Source organism: Drosophila hydei, unplaced genomic scaffold, assembly GCF_003285905.1.
Source record: "Drosophila hydei strain 15085-1641.00,03,60 unplaced genomic scaffold, DhydRS2 tig00000060-arrow-pilon, whole genome shotgun sequence".
Classification (NCBI taxonomy): domain Eukaryota; kingdom Metazoa; phylum Arthropoda; class Insecta; order Diptera; family Drosophilidae; genus Drosophila; species Drosophila hydei.
The window spans coordinates 679,626-699,159 of NW_022045656.1; the positions used below are offsets into that span (position 1 = coordinate 679,626).

General features: G+C 39.1%; 2 protein-coding genes across 3 annotated transcripts; both read right to left on the minus strand.

The window, feature by feature from the left end:
- Positions 1 to 4,562: 4,562 nt before the first annotated feature.
- LOC111599717 (sphingomyelin phosphodiesterase) lies at positions 4,563 to 14,809 on the minus strand. 2 transcript variants are annotated; one of them, XM_023315456.2, is made up of 8 exons: positions 14,361 to 14,809; positions 8,272 to 8,427; positions 6,907 to 8,209; positions 6,629 to 6,837; positions 6,244 to 6,323; positions 5,696 to 5,910; positions 5,453 to 5,638; positions 4,563 to 4,967 (listed from the first exon to the last, which is right to left on the minus strand). In XM_023315456.2, the coding sequence occupies exons 2-8, from the start codon at positions 8,369 to 8,371 to the stop codon at positions 4,910 to 4,912; spliced, it is 2,151 nt and encodes a 716-aa protein (XP_023171224.1). In that variant the 5' UTR covers positions 8,372 to 8,427; positions 14,361 to 14,809; the 3' UTR covers positions 4,563 to 4,909. The 2 variants fall into 2 exon arrangements, with proteins under 2 accessions (XP_023171224.1, XP_023171223.2); XM_023315455.2 differs by lacking the exon at positions 4,563 to 4,967 and adding an exon at positions 5,016 to 5,244.
- Positions 14,810 to 15,829: 1,020 nt separating this feature from the next.
- LOC111599671 (alpha-2Da adrenergic receptor) lies at positions 15,830 to 18,325 on the minus strand. The gene is made up of 3 exons (XM_023315376.2): positions 18,029 to 18,325; positions 17,666 to 17,968; positions 15,830 to 16,797 (listed from the first exon to the last, which is right to left on the minus strand). The coding sequence occupies exons 1-3, from the start codon at positions 18,323 to 18,325 to the stop codon at positions 15,895 to 15,897; spliced, it is 1,503 nt and encodes a 500-aa protein (XP_023171144.1). The 3' UTR covers positions 15,830 to 15,894.
- Between the last annotated feature and the right edge of the window lie 1,209 nt (positions 18,326 to 19,534).

The following is a 19,534-nucleotide window of genomic DNA, read 5'->3' on the forward strand; positions in this document are numbered from 1 at the left end:
CATTCAAATGAATTCCCGAAATTAACCCATTGAGGACAAGAGCAAAAAGTGGAAAGAACTAAGCTGAAAGAACTAGGCTGAAATTAATCCAGTTCAATTATTTATTTTAAGTAGAGAAGGTGCGATGTAAGGGGTTTTTGGTTACTTTACTTTGCTTCTCTTCACTTTATTTATAAACAAATATTCAGCTCTGACTAGTTTCCATATAATATATATGAAATATATGAAATTATTGTTATATTATATTTATTGTTATATTTTTATTGAATTTGGATTTAAATAAATCTTGTTGTTTGCTATCGAATACTTCATATTTTGCAGTTCTTCTGTCTAAGTTCGCTGGGCAGCTTTATATGTAAGATTGTCTGCCTGTCTCCCTGACTTTTTGTCAGTTTTTTTATCTGTCCGGCTATTGAAGCAAGCTACTTGAAATATGAAACATAAGTGTGAATATGTATGTTAAGCAAATATACCATGTATCCTAAGCGAAATAGGTTATTTTGATTGCAAGTAAAACAGAGAAGAAGTTTTTCAAGCATACATTAAATACTTACCCATTTATCTTAGCTGTGCTGCTTGCGATCAGGCATACTGAACTGATATAAGATATATGTAGTATATCAGGTTATAAGAATCTATCAAGCAAAGGTTAAAGATATCGAAAACTATTGTTAGCAAGGGGTTAAGCTGCGAGTGAGCGTGTGTGTGTGAGCTCTAACGGTCTGTCGAATCGCAAATGTATTTTTCAGCATAGCGACACCAACAACGGGCAACAAAAACAACAACAGCCGAGCAAACAGCGCAATGTTGACAACAACAGCGAAGCATAATAGAAGAAGGAAAGAAAAAAGAAGAGAGAAACCAAATATGTTAAGCGCCATTTAAGCGGCAGCGTCCTGATGCCTGCTGCCTGCTGCATGAGATAATACCCAGCTCTGAGCTGATGTGTGTTTGTATATTTTTCTAAAAATTTGCACGCATTTCATTGTTGTTGTTTGTTTGTTTGTTTGTCGCACATGTGTGCGGTTCCCAGCAGCAGCGCCCCAAAAAGTATGCAAAGCAAAAAAGCGGCGGACGCCACAAACACACACTTACACATTCTTATGCAGACTGGCGTGTGTGTGTGCAGGAGTGTGAGAAATGTGGGAAATGTAAACGGAATTGTTTTGCTTGCTCAGCGCGTGTATGTGAGTGTGTGTGTGCATGTGGGTGTGGTGAAGGGATAATGACAAGCTAGCAGCCCACAAGCTCTCACACACATGTGCGTTGTGCATTGGCAGGCACAAGGTGATGACGTCGACGCTAACGCTGACGCTGACGCTGACGTTGACGCTGGCGTCGACTGCGCTGCGTTGCGTGTCTTATCTACAATGCGGGAAAACACGCACGGAACTCAAGCAGGCGGGTTGACAAGAGCAACAGCAACAACAACAAATGTAAAGCTGATTCCTGATGGTCCTTTTGCACCCAAAGCAGGATGCGAGTGTGGGCGTCTGTTTAGCTGAAGCAATCACAAAGGATTTGCATTGTGGTCGAAAAGTGTTGGCCCATTGGCTTCGTCCTCGCCGCCTGTCTGTTTGCCATCGCAAATTAACTGAATGCCGAAAGTGTGCATTGTAAATGTACCCAATAAGACAGATAATGCATGACTCCACCACCATCAACACACACACAGATACACACGCACCCTCACACACATAATTATCCCCCTCCGTCTGCTGTGTCTTAGGGCTTAATCTTGTTCTTCGACTGAATGGATGAGGGAGTCAAATGAGCCAACTGGGCATTTGTGTAGGCAGCAATCAGTGAAAATAATCTCTCCAATTCAAAGATTACATGTCTTTTGGAACAATACAATTTTGAATGCAAATGGACATCTTGAAAGGGCTGAAAATGAACTGGCCTTAACAGCAGCTGAGCAACCTTGGCCTAGACTGGTTTTCTGGCATAGAAAATGAAAACATTGGTTCTTCTGCATTAATATATTATATCTATAACTAATACCGCTGTGCTCACACTCTGCAATCTATGTTCCTCAACTTGTTGATCCTTGACTACAATGGGCTACGTTTCATATATAGAAAGAAAATATACAAAACATGGCTGTGATTTACTCGAACAGTCCATAGCGCATTAAATAATATTAAGCGATTAAGCGATGGTTCAAGATATATGTATATATTTATGTTGCCTATTGGAAGGACCCTCGTCAGAATAGCTATGCAAAATTTAACAGTCCAAAAAAATGACTTGTAGTTATGATTTTGATAAAATTGTATATCTAACTACCGAACACATTAACTATGCATAAATTTTGTCAATTTTTTTTATGATGACATATTTATTTTATTTATTTAAATAACTACAAAGTCTACGGATTTCGGCACGGAAAAAGTATGCGAACAAATTTCAGCTTCGGGTGGAGCTTAAGTTACTGTTAAATCAGACATAGCTGTAATAAAAGCAATTTGTTCAATATATTGAAAGAATTCGCAATGGGCAGTAAAGAAGAAGAGATTAATTCCAATTTGAAAAATCCAGTCACAAAACTGTGAAATGGATGAGGGGACACATCTACAAGAAATCGATCATATAGTGGGCAGAACGCACTCTTCTGAGGAGAGATGCCTTGATTTGACTTGCTCTGTCTAGTCTAAGCCATGTGCTGGAAGGCCTCCAAAGCAAGTTGATCGCGGAAAGAGAGACGCTTTGAAGACAGTGAGACACAACCCCAGAATATCAGCTACAAAGGTTGGTCAATGTATTAGGCAAAAGTCTACCAAGGAGCTTCATGTTGACACGATAGGGAATATCTTCAAAGAGCATTTACTACATTCGCCTGCTGCGCGGAAGAAGCTGCTTTTATCAGATGCCAACAAGGTGAACCGAATGTATATAGATTGCAAGTGGCGCATTGCACTTGCCCTTCAAAAGTTTTACCCGAGTCTTGAGCTGACCAAATCAGTATATGTATTTACTAAATTAATATTTAGTTCCCTATTTTTTACAAACTCATATTTCCTTGGTTTATTCGATGTTTTGTATAATGATTGATAAAATGTTGTACTTTATATAAGCGAAGTCAAAATAATTTTTACCCAATTTGTGAAATTTGTAACACTTTCGTCAACCACGACAATTAACTTTTTTAAGATCAAGTTAAAATTCATGAACAGAAATCAAAAACCAGATCAAATACATATTAAATAAGTTCATCACAGCTCTTAGATATATGATCAAATTTATAATTACCGCGCAGAGCTTTGCTTAGTTTAGCCGTCAAATCTTTGTATGTTTGGTCAGTGGCCCTATTTACATTGGCGGCAACGACTTTTAGTTCTTAATTATACGAATATTTTTTTAAGTAACTGTTGATTAACGGTGCCAAATGAGTAATTTCGTAAAAATAATCGGCAAATGTTGTCGATGAGTTGACCATCGATATAGCTATCGATTACATATCGCATATTTAATTCGTGAAAGAGACTGCGGCTGTTTTAAATTTTGATTTGATTTAAATATTAACGACATGAAAAAATGAGCAAATAACAATAAAATTACAATAAATACAATAACAATAAAAAAGTTTGTGAAATATATATATATTATTATATGAATAGATATTAGATACACATGGATACCTATAAATATATCTCAAATTTATATAAGATATTATACAATATGGTGAGACTAAGCCAATATTACAATCAATAAGAATGAATCACATAATGAAATAAGTCCCCAAAAATATTTCTGCATGAAGTTTTTGAATTCGGTTTGAGTTGGCGGCTTTTCGCTCAACCGTTCTACTCACTTTGGCACTGTAAGCTCTAACCGCCCTATTTGCCTATTATTTAAAAAAATTGACAAAACTTGTTAAACTTCTTAAAATACAGTTTGCAGTGGATTTTCTTTAAGCAACGGTATTAAACTATCAAAATTTCCTTATCATTGTTGCATGACAGAGAGTAGTTAGCTTAAATTCAACGGCTACTGTTAAAATGGGTTTATTATGTATACTGTATTCCTTTTAACCAATGTTAACCAATGTTCTACTCATTTTGGCACTGTAAGTTAAGAGTGAATTATTTGGCTAATATTTAAATAGATAAACAATTTAATTAACTGGTTGAACTTACTTATATTAGACTTATCTTTATGCGAGGGGATTAAAATAAACAATCACCCCACGTATTACAGATAAATGTTGGCATAGCAGAATGCTGTAAACTTCAAAGTCAACAGCTACTGTTAAAAAGGTGTTACTATGCTGCAATGTTAAAAGACTCAGTATTTCTCTAAAGTATTATGCTACTTAACAGTAACCCAAATGTATTCAAACTGTCGTTTTACAGCACTGAATTGATTCAAAATATGCGTTAGGCTTTAAGAGCAATTAACTTCTTATTGAAACAACTAATTTTATATATTATAATTTAAAGTAATACAACACGATATGTATTTATCTCATTAAAATAATTGCACTTTATTGACTTATTAGAAACTAATGGGAAATATGTCTAAGACACTACTCAGTAATTTGTTTAACGGCTGATATTTTCTCCTTTATAACAGACGAAAGACGTAACCAAATCAATTAGGCGGGTCACTTTCACAACTGCCACGCCCACTACAAAAGACGACGGCGGCGGCGATGAGGACGATAATGCGACTAATTTAATGACTATTGTTCATTGACTCATTTAAAATGTTATAGAAAAGGCTGAAGTGGGGCTGTGGCAGGTGTTGCTTATGAGTCTATGTGTGTGGGTTACATGTAGAATTTGCTGCTAACTTAGTTTAAGTACTAATTATCACATAGTAAGCTTATTGTGTAGGCGTTGAAATTTACATTGATTTGATGTGCTATGACTTTGCGGTTGACTCGTCCTTGACCTGAGTGAGTGGGTCAGCCATAGCCGAGCAGGTACTTGGGCAGGTAGGTGATTGACGTAATCAGGCTGTAACTGTGGGTAAGAAAGCAAGAGCACAAACCAAACCAAGTTTGCGTAATATTGAAATCTTATCAAAATTTATTGTCAAAACTGATTTTACAGTATATCACCAACAACCAGTTTAGTCAGTGCTTAAATATTATTATTATGTATAGCTATACAATGTTAGATATTTACAAAGCTTGCACTCTCTGCATGACCTCAACCAAATACACCAAACACCACATCAGAGACACCAAATTCATTGAATTCTGTGTTGTTCTGCTCCTCGGTCTGCTGCTCCCCAGTGCTGCCATTGAAATATTCCATGTCAAAATAAAAGAATGGGAGTATAATACAAGTATATACAGCGATGTATATAGAACAATAACAATGCCACAACAAAAATGAACACAAAATATCAGCGAATGAATCGCCGAATGATCGTCAACGGATCACAGCATGAGCCCAACACAAAACACAAGAATCAGTTAGGAAACTACATTAACGATACATACGAATTGGTGAGTCCTCGATAGAACCAGGACTTCCACGATTTGGAGGAGCCCTCATCTATTTTCGACTCGACATCTGCACAGAAATGCCGACGATCGTGTGAGCGTCCGCTTTTGCAGTCGCACAACATTCGTTTCTTGCACTCAGCATCGCACGTTGGCCGCGCCGGTGAGTTCTTCCAGTAATTCCTGAAGGAAACGTTTATATTTGCGAGCCCTGTTCTCCAATAGAAGCTCAATACTTACTTATAGTACATTTCGAATAGCTCCTGATTGTCGGTCAGATCGTTGAGCAGCTTGTCCCAGTCATTGGGTCGCAGCGCCTGCATATTGTATGCGGCTCTGGCTGTATATAGCTTATACCAGATCGGATAGCCATACAGATTGGCCTCCTTCAAATTCATTATCCACGATTCATGATCGATGACGAGGCGAGTCGTTGTGTCGTGATCTCCATCCACCTGCAAATTACATTTTAGAACACTTTTAATACACTTATTACTCAATATTTCTTTAGTGGATTTGTGCCTTGACTTTCAGAGATCTGTTCAAAGCTAAGAAGCTTACGAAGATCTTAGTCTGCATGTTGGAAAAATGTACCAAAGTAGTCTATTCCATATCCACTAAGCAGTTGGATTTATACAATCATATTCCAAGAGCTCTTGGCATATTATAATATTAGTTCTATTACCGAATATATTTAAAGTAATATAAATACAGGAATGACTGTGCTTCTAAAGTCTTAAAATTATAAATGCTTTTAATGCTTTTATTCGTATACAAAATATACTTACATAGTAAATGCGATATCCTGGATTCAGATCATAGTAGGGCGATACGGAGGGACCTATGTAGGCAATGCTATTAGGATGCGCTAGTGGAAAACCAGAAAACAATTTTGAATATTAATTAAAAATTAAATATTATTAAATATTATATACAATTAAAAACAGTTTGTTTAAAAATGTCAATAGAACTTTAAAATAATATAGAAAAATGAAAAGGTATTGAATGCTGATTAAACAGTGACAGAAGATCAAAATGTGTTGCGAGAGGTCATTCAATATGCGATTCAATGCAATCACAAAATGTTCCGTAGACGTTAAGTCAACTTGTGAGTGAGACATACACAGATGTTATATATATTATTGATACTACTAAAAAGGTCTATCAACGTACTCAAATCATGTGGATCGTAGAACATTTCGAACTCATCAAAGTGGGTGTGGCCATAGAACTGGGCGGTAATGGTGCTCTCATAGCGTGAGATGATTTTATAGAAATTGCGCGACCAGACTTTCAAGCAATCCGAATGGCCTGGTGGAATGTGTCCTATGACATGAACCTTCTCATTGGAGAACTCTGCGCTCTGCAGCTCATAGATGAACCTGGGAAAGATAGTGAACTCTATCAAATCAAATCAATTTTTCAAATGGTAATCTCTGACTCTAACTTACCATTGCAACTCCGTAGCGGGATCAGTGGAGTTCAGGAGCAGCCACCAGTTCTTGTTGTTGCAGTAGTTCATGTTGAGCGAAATAATGCGGAAGCCGGGACGAACTAGAACCGAGTAGAAGGCGCCGCGACGGACCGTGTGAGAAACGCTCTGCGGCAGCCAGCGACGCCATTGGACGTCGAGCTCGTCGTAGAGCCAGTTGATGGAGATGTCCACCTGGTTGACATACGGAGGTGGAAAGCTGTTCACAGGTGCGCTTTCGTGGTTGCCCAAGGCCGGAAAGATCGGCACTCCGGGGAATTTCTCAGTCATCTGCTTGACCGTCTCCTTGATAATCTCGAGATTCTCCTGCTTTGTCTGATTCCACACATCGTGCGGTGGCAAGTCGCCCGTCCAGAGTATATAGTCAATGTCCTTGTGTGTGTCGGCTATGTGAGCCAGCATATTATCCACTGTCCGCTTTGGCGTATCGCATTTCCGATAGTCGCCCCACTTGCCGGCCGCCGCGTTGGGATTGGCAGGTCGACCGCTGCTCAGGCGGCAGCAAAGCGGCTCATTGCAATCCGCATTGGCCCCCTCGACGTAATGTGGATCGTAGTGGGTGTCGGAGATGTGGAGCACTTTGAAGAACGGTGCCGCCTCCAGCGGGATGGGCAGCTCAGCAAGACGCGGCGGCTTGGGCACCGGCGGAAATATGACCTCCCACTCGTGATACGGATTGTAGACGTCGCCGCAGCCATCGCCTATGATAAAACTACAGAGTTCATCGGGGCCGAGATTGACGCGTTGCAGCACGTAGATGACCTCGCTGCCAAAGAGCTGGGCCACTCCCTCACAGACACGCGGACTCTGGATGTTCAGATTCGTGCAGTACTGCGCAATCATTTTCATGAGCTCCGCATCTGTCTTGCCGGACTTGATGTAGTGCTGGAGTAGACCAGCTCCCGCCTTGCACGCCGTGCAGGACACCTTGGACAGGACACTGTTCTCGATCTCAAAGGCCACCTGCTTCAGATTGAACAGCTTGAGCGCCTTGTCCACAAAGGGGGGGTAGGTGAGTCCGTCTCCAGCTGCCGCATCGTACCACAACATCCGTGCCGAGCTACGATTCTGGCGTAGAGCACGCAAACGCTCAAGAAACTCCGCATCGCTGTCGGCGGGCTCGCTGTTGGTGCGATTCGCGTGATATTTGAACTGCACGTGCGGCACTACGCTTCGTGGCTGCGCCTCAATCTTCCATTCGTCAAGCTGCGGTTGCGTCCAATTTATGGCTGCCCGCGTATTTGTGTAAAGAAAAGGCAGCGCTGTCCCAAGGCGCATAAAAGTTAAAACGGTTTCTGATTTTGGATGCACTTGCTCCACTTACCATCGCCCGCAGCAAGCCCAGCCACGACAAGTGCCGCCATGAGCCAGCAAATATGGCGGCTCTGTCTGTGCCACATCTGCTGTGGCATTGTCTGTGTCATAATTGTGGCACTGCCACCACTTGCACCGCCAGAGGGTCGTGGCGTATCCACTTGACCTACAAGAGTCCAATCAAAGAGGAAATATGAACAGTCATTATTATGTTCAGCTTGCTCAATGTTTCAAGCACATATAAATATGCGTACAACATAAATACAAATTAACGCTCAGTCATCGATATACACATAATGACAATTCACGTTTTCCAGATTCTGAAACAGCATTTGGGACAAATTTTTGGTCACAGCATAAATTCTTTTTGTTTGCAATTTACTATTGATTTTGAAATAAGGTTCATCATGGCACCAAAGACTTGAATTGGCAAACTGAAAAACGAGTTTTATGAACGGAGACAGGTTTCAAAAGGGCTTCTTATGGGTATCAGGGAATACAAAATTGGTGAAAGTCAGTGCAAAATATGTATAAAAGGATATATAAAACTTATTTACGAAATGATTGCCAAAGTCAGGTATGAATAATAATAGCATCTGCCAACATAAGCAACGCAAATAATCGCCCAGAAAGCACACGGAATAGGTACAAATGAAAGCTTCCAGAAATAACATTTTAAACAGTTTATTCATTCATTGTTTACGACAGATTAATATTAAGATCATACATCTAGCTATTAAGAGGAACAGCAACTTTTATTTTCGAATCTATTTAATATATGAATAAACAAATAAAAAAATATAGTTACAATAATATTAATGTTTTTATTTGTTCATGTCAACAGTTTCTAAAGAAAGCTGAACTAAAAAATAATCTAGTTAAATTACAAATTTGTAATCCCTACAGGTCAAAGATATGCAGATTGTGAGCATATTAGTTCAAAGCGGGATTGATACACTACTGACACTTCTACTCAATGGACCAACCACTCAGCTCTTATCAGACCTATCAAGGCATACTCCTATCATGCCTTATCAAGTATTTGTATATAGTAGATTTAGAATATTAATGCGCATTTCAATAACAAATTCATTTGCTGATAAGACTATAAGTATCTCATATGTGGAGCAGGAAAATCAAGTAAATGGTCAACAAATTTAACAAAAATTAGTAAAAACATTTCTAATTCAAATGACTTAGATTAAAAACAAGCAACATGCTTTTGTCTGAGTTGAGCATTAGAGGGACAAGTTTTAGTCGCTGTTCGACATTTTCTGACATCAACGGGCCAAAGCCAATAGCCAAAAACAATAAAAAATTAAGGCAACAGTCGCAGATAAACAAACAAATAACTCACGTTAGCTAAACACAAAAGTGCAGCAGTTGCAGTTGCAGTTGCAGTTACAGTTGCAGTTGTCTCGACTGGCCATTAACAGTTGACAGCATCAACAGACAGACTGTGTTGACTGCTGTATTGTGGGTGCTTAAACCGGGTTGACACTTTACAGTTAACGACTTTTTAAGTGCTGTCAAACACTGAATGCACGTACGATGTCCAAAAATTGACATATTGATTTTGCGTGAAGCCCCGCGAGAAGTGTTGAGATAGCAGACGAGTCAATCTGTCTATACATTAATATTTGACCAGCAAAATTGTAGTATGATTAATCTATACAAGGAGCAGCGCTATATATAGGTATTATGTGAAAATGAGAACCTGATATTTTGTTTACAGTTCTCTAGTCGATAAACAAATGTGCATTCGAACACAAGGTATTTAAGAACTACAATGTGTGACAATTGGTGCCATGTTTACATTAGTGAAAACTCTACAATATTAGTGATTAATCGAATATTTCATAAATTATATTGGAATTTGGAATTTATAAAATGGTTTCTGAACATAGTATGAAATTGTGATCTTTTGAATAACTCGGCTACAGTAGGTAGTCCGTATTTTAATTTCATTTAATCAATCTATTTAGCTTGATCCGACACATACAAATCTAATATGTACTGCGATTGCAACTTAAAGAAACTCAAACCAACTGAAAATATTATTTTACTTTAACAATAAAGCTGAAGTATGAATGTTTTTCACGTCAATAAATAACTTATTTAAGTAATTGTCAGAAAAAAATATTTAATACTATAAAGTTTTCCTCATCTGGCGGCGTTATAATTATTATTTTAATTATCTCTATTGCAATTATGAAATGATGGAATCTAATAGAAATTAAACGGTACAACTATTTTATTCAGATACTAAATTCATATATTTGTTAAGGCTAAAGATATTCAAATAGATTTATTAATTTCAAATAATGAATAATCCTACAAAACTATTTTTTCATGGTCCAAAAACAGTATAAATTGCTTTAATGTAGATAATTTGCCACTTTCACTGGACGAACCTTATAATTAGAGGACGTGATCCACTTGAACTTAACAACATCAGCTGAAAAACTCTGGAATAAATTTTTTTGATTTACTAAGCCCCCTGTAGAAATTTTGATCAATCTGATCAAATCTAGGGCGGGACTTTCTGATATTACAGATCTGACTCCAAATCATGAGATGAAATAATTTTGCCCGATTTATCACTTATAGCAAATGGACAAAGGATTTTTAATTTGACTAATAAAAAATATAATGATTCCTATTTTATTTTCTAGTGTTTTCAAGATATATATATATTATATTTATATATTATATATATACACAAACATCGGTTAACCTTAAGACCATTTTTGTGTGCCCATTATGCATAAATTCAATGTAGTCACCGACTAACTGGGGGCACTGAGGGGATGAGGTTGAGGGGTCACCAACGGGTGTCGACTGGTTGGCGCGCTTCTCAATGCCGCACAGCATTTGCGCAGCTCGCATGGTAATTGCCAATTGGTCGCTCGTTGTTGTTGCGTTATGCCTAACGGACGACCATGCCAATGAGGGAGAGAGAGAGAGAGATGTAGGGGGACGCGTGTCAAAGAGGGGATGCACGGGTGAAAGAGGTGCGCCGGTACATTGGCCCCTTCGAACACGCAGACTCACAGACTCAGAGACTCTCAGACACGCAGACTCGCAGTGAAATCGTCAACGAGATGGCGTGTAATAAGAAATAAGTAAGTTGGGTTTGCCAGCAAAGAAAAGAAGAAAATTCCAAGATGAACAGCAATAAAATGCAAAAAAAATATAAATGAAGCGCATCTTTTATTGTTGTAAATTGTAAAGAGATGTTTCTGTTTTTTTTTTTGTGATTGTGATTTTGATTTGTGCGAAAATCGAAAGTGTCTACGGCGAAAACAAAGCCAAGTTCACTGTGGCCAAGAAAAATTTTCCACAAACAAAAATCAATAGAAAAACCAGTTTGAATATTTATTTTTTCTTTTTGAGTAAGGTTAGGGCATTTAGTTCAAAGAGCTTCTTTAGCTGGCTGAACAATATACACACCCTGAAGTCTAAAAAAAAAAACATATTTAAAAGTTGGTTCCATTCCTCTCTAACTATTGCTCCCTAACTGTCTCTATCCCTCTCTTTCTCTTCACATTTTCATTATTAATTCCAGGCACGTGACTTTGGGACCCACGCAATTACTCAAAAAATCCCAATGAACACATAAAGACCCTCTAAAGTTCGTAACGCAATCAAAAAGCTTGTGCGCGCCTCAAAAAAAAATCAAATAACAAAAACTTTCACTTTCTTTAGAAATTATTTTTTTTTATTTTATAAAATATGTTTTGGAGAAATGTGCTAAATACCAAACACAACCCAGTTCCAGTCTCTCGATTATGCAGCCGTCGTATCTTTATTATTTTTTTGTTGCTATTAAATAACGGTGCAGTCGTCACGCAGCTTGTCTAAACATTTTCTTGTTTATAATTATGAAGAGCCAGCGAAAAGGAAAGTGATTTTCATGTCGTGGGAATGCTAAGCATAATGTGCCTTTTCCTGAAATACAACTATGCCTTCTGGCACTCAAACATAATTTCCCAATATTATGAAATTACAAATATGTATATAGTCATATAAATATAAATATATATATATGTATTTATATAAATAAATAGGTCTTTAAATAAAATTAAAATTTTTATAAAAAAGTATTCAAATTATTCTATTCGATATAATAACGACTCCATGTAAAATGGTGTTTTATGCATAATTACGTTTGTCAGTTTTTTCTTAGACTTTTTTCCAAGATTTGATTATAGAAATTGTAGCTCTCATAAAATTAACAAAAAAAAAAAAAAAACAATCAATACAGTTATAAAAGAAAAGTTTTTCATATGTATATATATATCTATAAAGATGATAAAATATATATATATATTCATATACATGATTATATGTAGCATATGATTAATTTTTCAAACATATTTAAGTGTAAGATTCCAACAACCTAATGCGTTAGTGATATTAAACGACTGGCAAATGTATTCTTTAATGAGGTTAAACGATTAAAGATAAAAGTTTCTTTTTAAGAAGAGTACTCAGACAGAATAACATTAGGCCCATGTCAAATTATAATTGATATTTCAGTCACGTATTGTGGACTCTACACTGAACACTGAACACTGAACACTCAAGACTCTACACTCTACACTCTACACTCTACACTCTACACTCTACACTCTACACTCTACACTCTACACTCTACACTCTACACTCTACACTCTACACTCTACACTCTACACTCTACACTCTACACTCTACACTCTACACTCTACACTCTACACTCTACACTCTACACTCTACACTCTACACTCTACACTCTACACTCTACACTCTACACTCTACACTCTACACTCTACACTCTACACTCTACACTCTACACTCTACACTCTACACTCTACACTCTACACTCTACACTCTACACTCTACACTCTACACTCTACACTCTACACTCTACACTCTACACTCTACACTCTACACTCTACACTCTACACTCTACACTCTACACTCTACACTCTACACTCTACACTCTACACTCGACACGCGACACGCGACACGCGACACGCGACACGCGACACGCGACACGCGACACGCGACACGCGACACGCGACACGCGACACGCGACACGCGACACGCGACACGCGACACGCGACACGCGACACGCGACACGCGACACGCGACACGCGACACGCGACACGCGACACGCGACACGCGACACGCGACACGCGACACGCGACACGCGACACGCGACACGCGACACGCTACACGCGACACGCGACACTCTACACGCTACACTCTACACTCGACACGCTACACTCGACACTCTACACTCTACACTCTACACTCTACACTCTACACTCTACACTCTACACTCTACACTCTACACTATACACTCTACACTCTACACTCTACACATATATACATATATATAAATAAGTAGACATATATATATACATATTAATTTTTTTATTTATATACTTGACTTCAGTTAGCATTAGCTAATTATGCATGCGACTACTGAACAAAAAGTAACACACGACTGGTGTAGAAAGAGAAACAGAAACGGAAAAATGAAAACAGAAAATAAATCGAGAGGCAGACAATAAGTGACCGAAATGCCAAAGGCGGCTAAAACAAATGAAAGCGGTGTGTAATCAGGCCCAAAGAAGTCTTGCGTATGGTTCGTATGCTGCATGACAAACGGCTATTGACTGACACACGAGTGCGAGCGAGAGGACACGAGGAAGCTTTAGAATGTCAAGCCAAAGAATACGGTTGCTTGACAACTAAAGAAGAAAAGTGAAACAGCTGCAGCAACAGCTTCGATCTTGACGCTGAATTCTCTGTTGCCGTCAACGTCGTCGTCGACGTCGGCATACCGTAATTCAGATTTTGCAAGGCAACGCCAACGCTGAAAAGCTTCGGCATGGCAGTTGCGCATGCGTGCGATGCGACAACAAGTATTGGCCAAGTGAAATGCGCGAACGTGTTTTGTGTTTTATTACTTTTTTTATTTTTTTGGATCATGTTTTGTTTTATGTTTGCCAGCACTGACGAAATGTGTATCAAACGCAACTGGTTTGCGCTTTGATTGGGGCTTATGCTTACAGAAGTGGTTTAGTTTAACTTAATTGGGGCTTTTACCTGACACAAATTGAATTCAATTAAATTTGATAATTTAATGCTGTGAGCTTTCGGTGTGTTTCGTTCTTGTTTCTCGGATTTTGTTTTGCTACTTTTCTTTCCTTGGTTAGCGCCCGCTTGGCTATTTATAAACTGGTGTGTGCCATAATTCACGAATCTGTTTTGTCGTTTGACCTCATTTATTTACATTTACATTTACATTTCGCTTTGTTTGATTTTGTATTATTAAATGCTTAACAATTTTCTCACTTATTTTCGTATACTTTTGGCGTGCGATGAAACAGCGAACGACGAACGCTGATTAAAGAAGACACGACCCGTTCGCTTTTGTTGCTGTTGTCGTTGATTTCACCCGATTGGCTGCCTTTTATCGGATAACGGTCTAAGCGCGCGATGTCTGCGACAGCCAAATATTGAAGCCAACTGCTCACCGCGAGGCACCACCAACAACTGAGCAACAAACCTGATGCAGCTTTTGAGTCTAGCTTGCGAGCGCCAGAAACAGCTGTTCCCAGATACAAAGAAACGAGAGATAAAGAGAAAGAAAGAGAGAGAGAGAGCTTTTGTTATGCTCATTGCATTTAATTCACAATAGGAGCGTGATAAATCGTTTGGCAGCTTCTGTTCGCTTCAGCAATTTTAGACATTAATTAGAGTGATGTTATCAAGAAACAAGTCCACCATTGTTCTGAAAACGAAATTAGTTTAAATAGTATTTTTGTGTGTACATGCAGGTACATATATTAATTAATTAGTTGTATTGTTCATTCAGCTTGGCAATGTCAAAAAAGCTTAGTTAAGCATTAGTACTAAAAAAGTTATTATATAATTTTACAATTTTATAAATTATTGAATTTTTTTATCTTGATGCTTGGTAACTCGCTTATTGTGATGCAAAAGCTACTTGCATACAGAATAAGCATTCTATTAATAAATTACAATTGTATACCTTTATATATATATGTAATTGTGGTCCATCATATTATATATCTACGCCTATTGGATAGCTCAAGTCGCCAAATATTTTCATTGGTATCACAGTTAAATCCTTCAAAGCCAGACCTTTAAATTATATTATGCCCGTAGAGCTACCGCAACATTCTTAATTGAGTGATTTTTTCACCTATTTTTCAATAGTTTTATAGAATTATTATTTTCTTAGTTATAGAACTATACAGTTCACAATAGCATCTCAGCGTATGATATGAGAGTTTTGAGTTGGGTATTGTGATTCGCTCAGCAGATATTACATATATCTAGATAGAATCCTTGATTAGAGAGTGCATATTATTGAAAGGCTTTATTTTAGATTCTTGTAGAACTGCCCTCATATTAAACAATCCGAAGCTTTTTCTTTTGCTTTATTCAAAATATATTGCATTACTCAAAATACAAAATCGCACTGAGGCATATCAGTGGACTGAGCGAACTTTGCTCCCCTAGAGCTGTCAGAACAGTTCATTGCCTGGTTTCACATATATTAATCAATAGCTCAATTACCATCAGACCATATTTGATTGATGACGCAGTTGCCTCAGCGGGAAGATTTTATTGACGCAGTCGTTTGCAGTGACCGCTCGTCGTTGAAGTCCTTGAACACGTCCTTCGACAGGCTGCTAGCAGTCGAGGGCAACTCTATAACAGCCACGGGCTTTCTAGCTTCGGCTGATTCCTGTTTCGCCTTCATCTGGCAGCGCCAGGTGACCTGCATGCCACAACAAAGAGTAGGCCTGGCATGCTTTGCTGATTCCTTAGGCATGGATGAGTCCGAGTCCAGCTTTGAAGCACGTCCGCAGCAGAGCAACCAGCAGAGCCCGAACTTGAGCGCCGACAGCACCCGCAGCGTTTGGGGCAGAAAGGTGTAAAAGAGCGGATTCAAAGCGCAGCTGGTCAGATTGAGCAGCCCGAAAAAGAAGTAGAATATCCAGGACACGGGCGAGGAAAACGTCCCATACACGCGCATCATCAAAAAGATCCAGGCGGGCAGGCGCAAGCAGATAAAGGCGCCCATCATTAGCAGCACGACCCTCACCATGCGACGATGCCGTGCTACACGTGCTACAGCAGCAGGACTCAGCTTTCTCTCTTGCTGCGGCTGCTGCGTCATCTGCGCAGCACTCGCATGAAAGATGGCCGCCACACTGAAGGCGCTAATTATGGCGTAGGTTGTCTCCCGATTGTCCAGCGGATGCTCAAAGCGTAGCTGCTGCTGCTGCCGCTGCCGCTGCTTTTGCATGCTGCGCAGCTGGTGACGCCGCTGCCACAGCTGCTGCGCAATCGTCACATGCAGAAAGATGAAGGCCACAATGCAGGGCACAAAGACGAGGCTGAGCGACACTCCATTGTAGACGCCGATTTGGGTCTGTGCGCGCGTATAAATAGAAATGCAAATTGTTTGCCCGATTAGATAGGAAACACTTGTCAACAGCATGTCGGGCTAGTACGCAGCTAAAGATAACTAAAACATGCAAATGGGCTGCGAGGTTCTAGAATTAATTACGCTTCGATAGCGCTCACTATCGAAATGGATCAAAGGGCAGGTCCAGCTCAATAATCTATAGCCACATCTATTTCAAACTGACCCTGTCTATGTTGTTATAGATATTGTGAATTACTGTCGAATAATGCGTCTTATTTTATCCAACTGTCTTCTAACTTCAGTTCACAGACATTTGTTATTCTCAATGTACTTGAGTCTGACCAAATTTGATTCGAAACACGTTTTTTCTTATTCCTTTAAAGTGAAAACTCTGCTGCAGAATATAAAATTTCCGTATGTATTTTAATTCTATATTTCGATATATTTCCCTATTTCTATATGAACGTTATTGTCGCAATTTGACGTTCTTCTGAGAGCATTTCAAATCGAAAATTGACAGCTTTTAAGTTATTCCCACAAATAATATGTTTACTTTAAGTTACTTTTGATCACTTTTAAATCGAGGAAAACACATAGCTTTCAATCTTTGCCTCCTTCAAATGCCTTTAGAATTGACTTTTACTTGTTAGTTGTTTATAAGAGAATTGATAGAGTTAGATCCTCAAAACTGAAAAGTGCCTGACTAGCAGAAGCCCGATATCTTCAAAGGACGAAATACTGGTAGAGTTATTAAGCAATAGAAATAGCAATAATAATAAATACATAACTAGTCTGATTCACTGTCAACCTGTATTTACATATACTATACCTGAAGTTCAATCGTTCCAATCATGACTGTGTATATGCACAGATTTACATTTGGAAATACTTTTCTCGCCTTGCAGACTAGCTCACATTGTTGCCGAACTAAGTACAGCTCACTCACCCTTTTGCCCACGCACATCATCACATATTCCAGTTCGCTAACTACCAGCTCATCTGTGTGCTGTATGTAGACATGGGTCGCCTTGTAGATAAAGAAAAGGGGCACTGCCACCACCATGCAGGCCAACCAGATGCAGCCGACGCAGAGGCAGCAGAACAACCAGTGCGGATTCCAAATGCCAACAGCAGCGCGTCTTATTGACATGTAGCGATCCAGCGAAATGGCGACCAGCATAAAGCTGCTGCACAACACTGTTGTAGTGTTGACAAACGGCACAACGTTGCACATAAAGGAGCCAAGAATCTGAAACACGCATGTGAGTGAAATTGTAAACAGGCTGCTCCTAAGAACTGAGGATCGCACCCAATATTCGAGATAGTCGGCAGTGAAGAACGCCATGTTGGAGGTGGTGAAGTTCACGCAGTAGATGAGATCGCTGCAGGTCAGCGAGATGAGGCAGGCGCGGAAGAAGGGTCTCAGTTTTCGACTTGTATTCACATACAGCGCACTTAAGTTGCCTACAAAGGTGCAGATGAAGAGCACCGAGACTAGAACCATGAATATCTTGCGGGGTGTGTCATGTATTTGGCACAGTTGGCTGGCTTTCACCAGCGGACGGTAGTCGTCCGTCGTGTCAATGATCAGCATTCGTGATGCCATTTAAACCCAGCCCGAAAGTATGCAACGCGCAACTCTCAGCTGTTCGAGGTGCGATAATCAGGGCGAATATTTTGAGACTGACGGTGAAATGTTTCGTGGCTTGTGGCACCTGCCACCTGCTACTATTCCATGCTGAACGTTGAAAGTTACACGTTAACCGTTTAGTAATGATTACCGCCAGCTATCGTAGCCTGTTATCAATCGCTTAGCAGCGCATTTGATTGCTATCGGCTGTCAGAAAGGTGCGCATCGCCGGAACCCACACGTGAGCGACTGACCACGGGGATAGTGCGCTAAATGTCAAATGAATTTATGTGTATAATATATAAATATATATGTAAACATTTATATAATACTCTATGCATCATTTGCTGGGTTCCCATCATAAATAATTGGGCAAGCAAACTGATATAAATCATATGGCGCCGCTCAAAAGCTTCTTAAATAAGAAATTCCATTTTTAGTTTGATTACTGCAGAGAAATAACACTCACACAGAATGGACTAGTCTAATCGAAAGTGTTTTTAAATCAAGAATTTTTACTATCAATAGTGAAGTTTACAAGAATTAACTTCGATCCTTGAATTGCCGCTAAAATTGAAAGAGTCATCAAACAATACAAACAATAAGAATGGAGTAGTTGAGCTAGATCGACTGCATGCCACTCGTTCACGTACCAAAAATAATTAAACCTACTTAAGAGGGTCTCCAGCAATCCTTAAACCTTAGAGGTTCATAGATATTTTTTCCTGTGCATTCCACATCTTCCAAGTAAACCTCTCTATATTACCGTGTAAACGCAGCAGTCGTAGACTACAAAAGCAAGAGACTTGAGATTTTAAAAATATATTCCTGCACGAGTTTCTGATTTCCTTTCGAAAACTGTTCTCATTTCCTCATCATCGACAAATATCGATAATATGACTGCGGTACAAAACGTAGATTGAATACCACAAAAGTGGCAGACGTCAGATTTAATAAATACACCCATAGCTGCTGCCTTAAAAAAGCGAATACACACATATGAATTTTATTAAGTATACGCAGAAGGCAGAGCGCATGCATAAATGTATAAATAAAACGTATAATGATTGGAAAGTCAACTCAGGCGGACTCCTAGTTGAGCAGTCTCGACCAGAGCACTCTACTTCTTTCCGAAAGATTTTCCCAAAATAATATTTTAAAATATTATCTTGCATAGTGCGATAA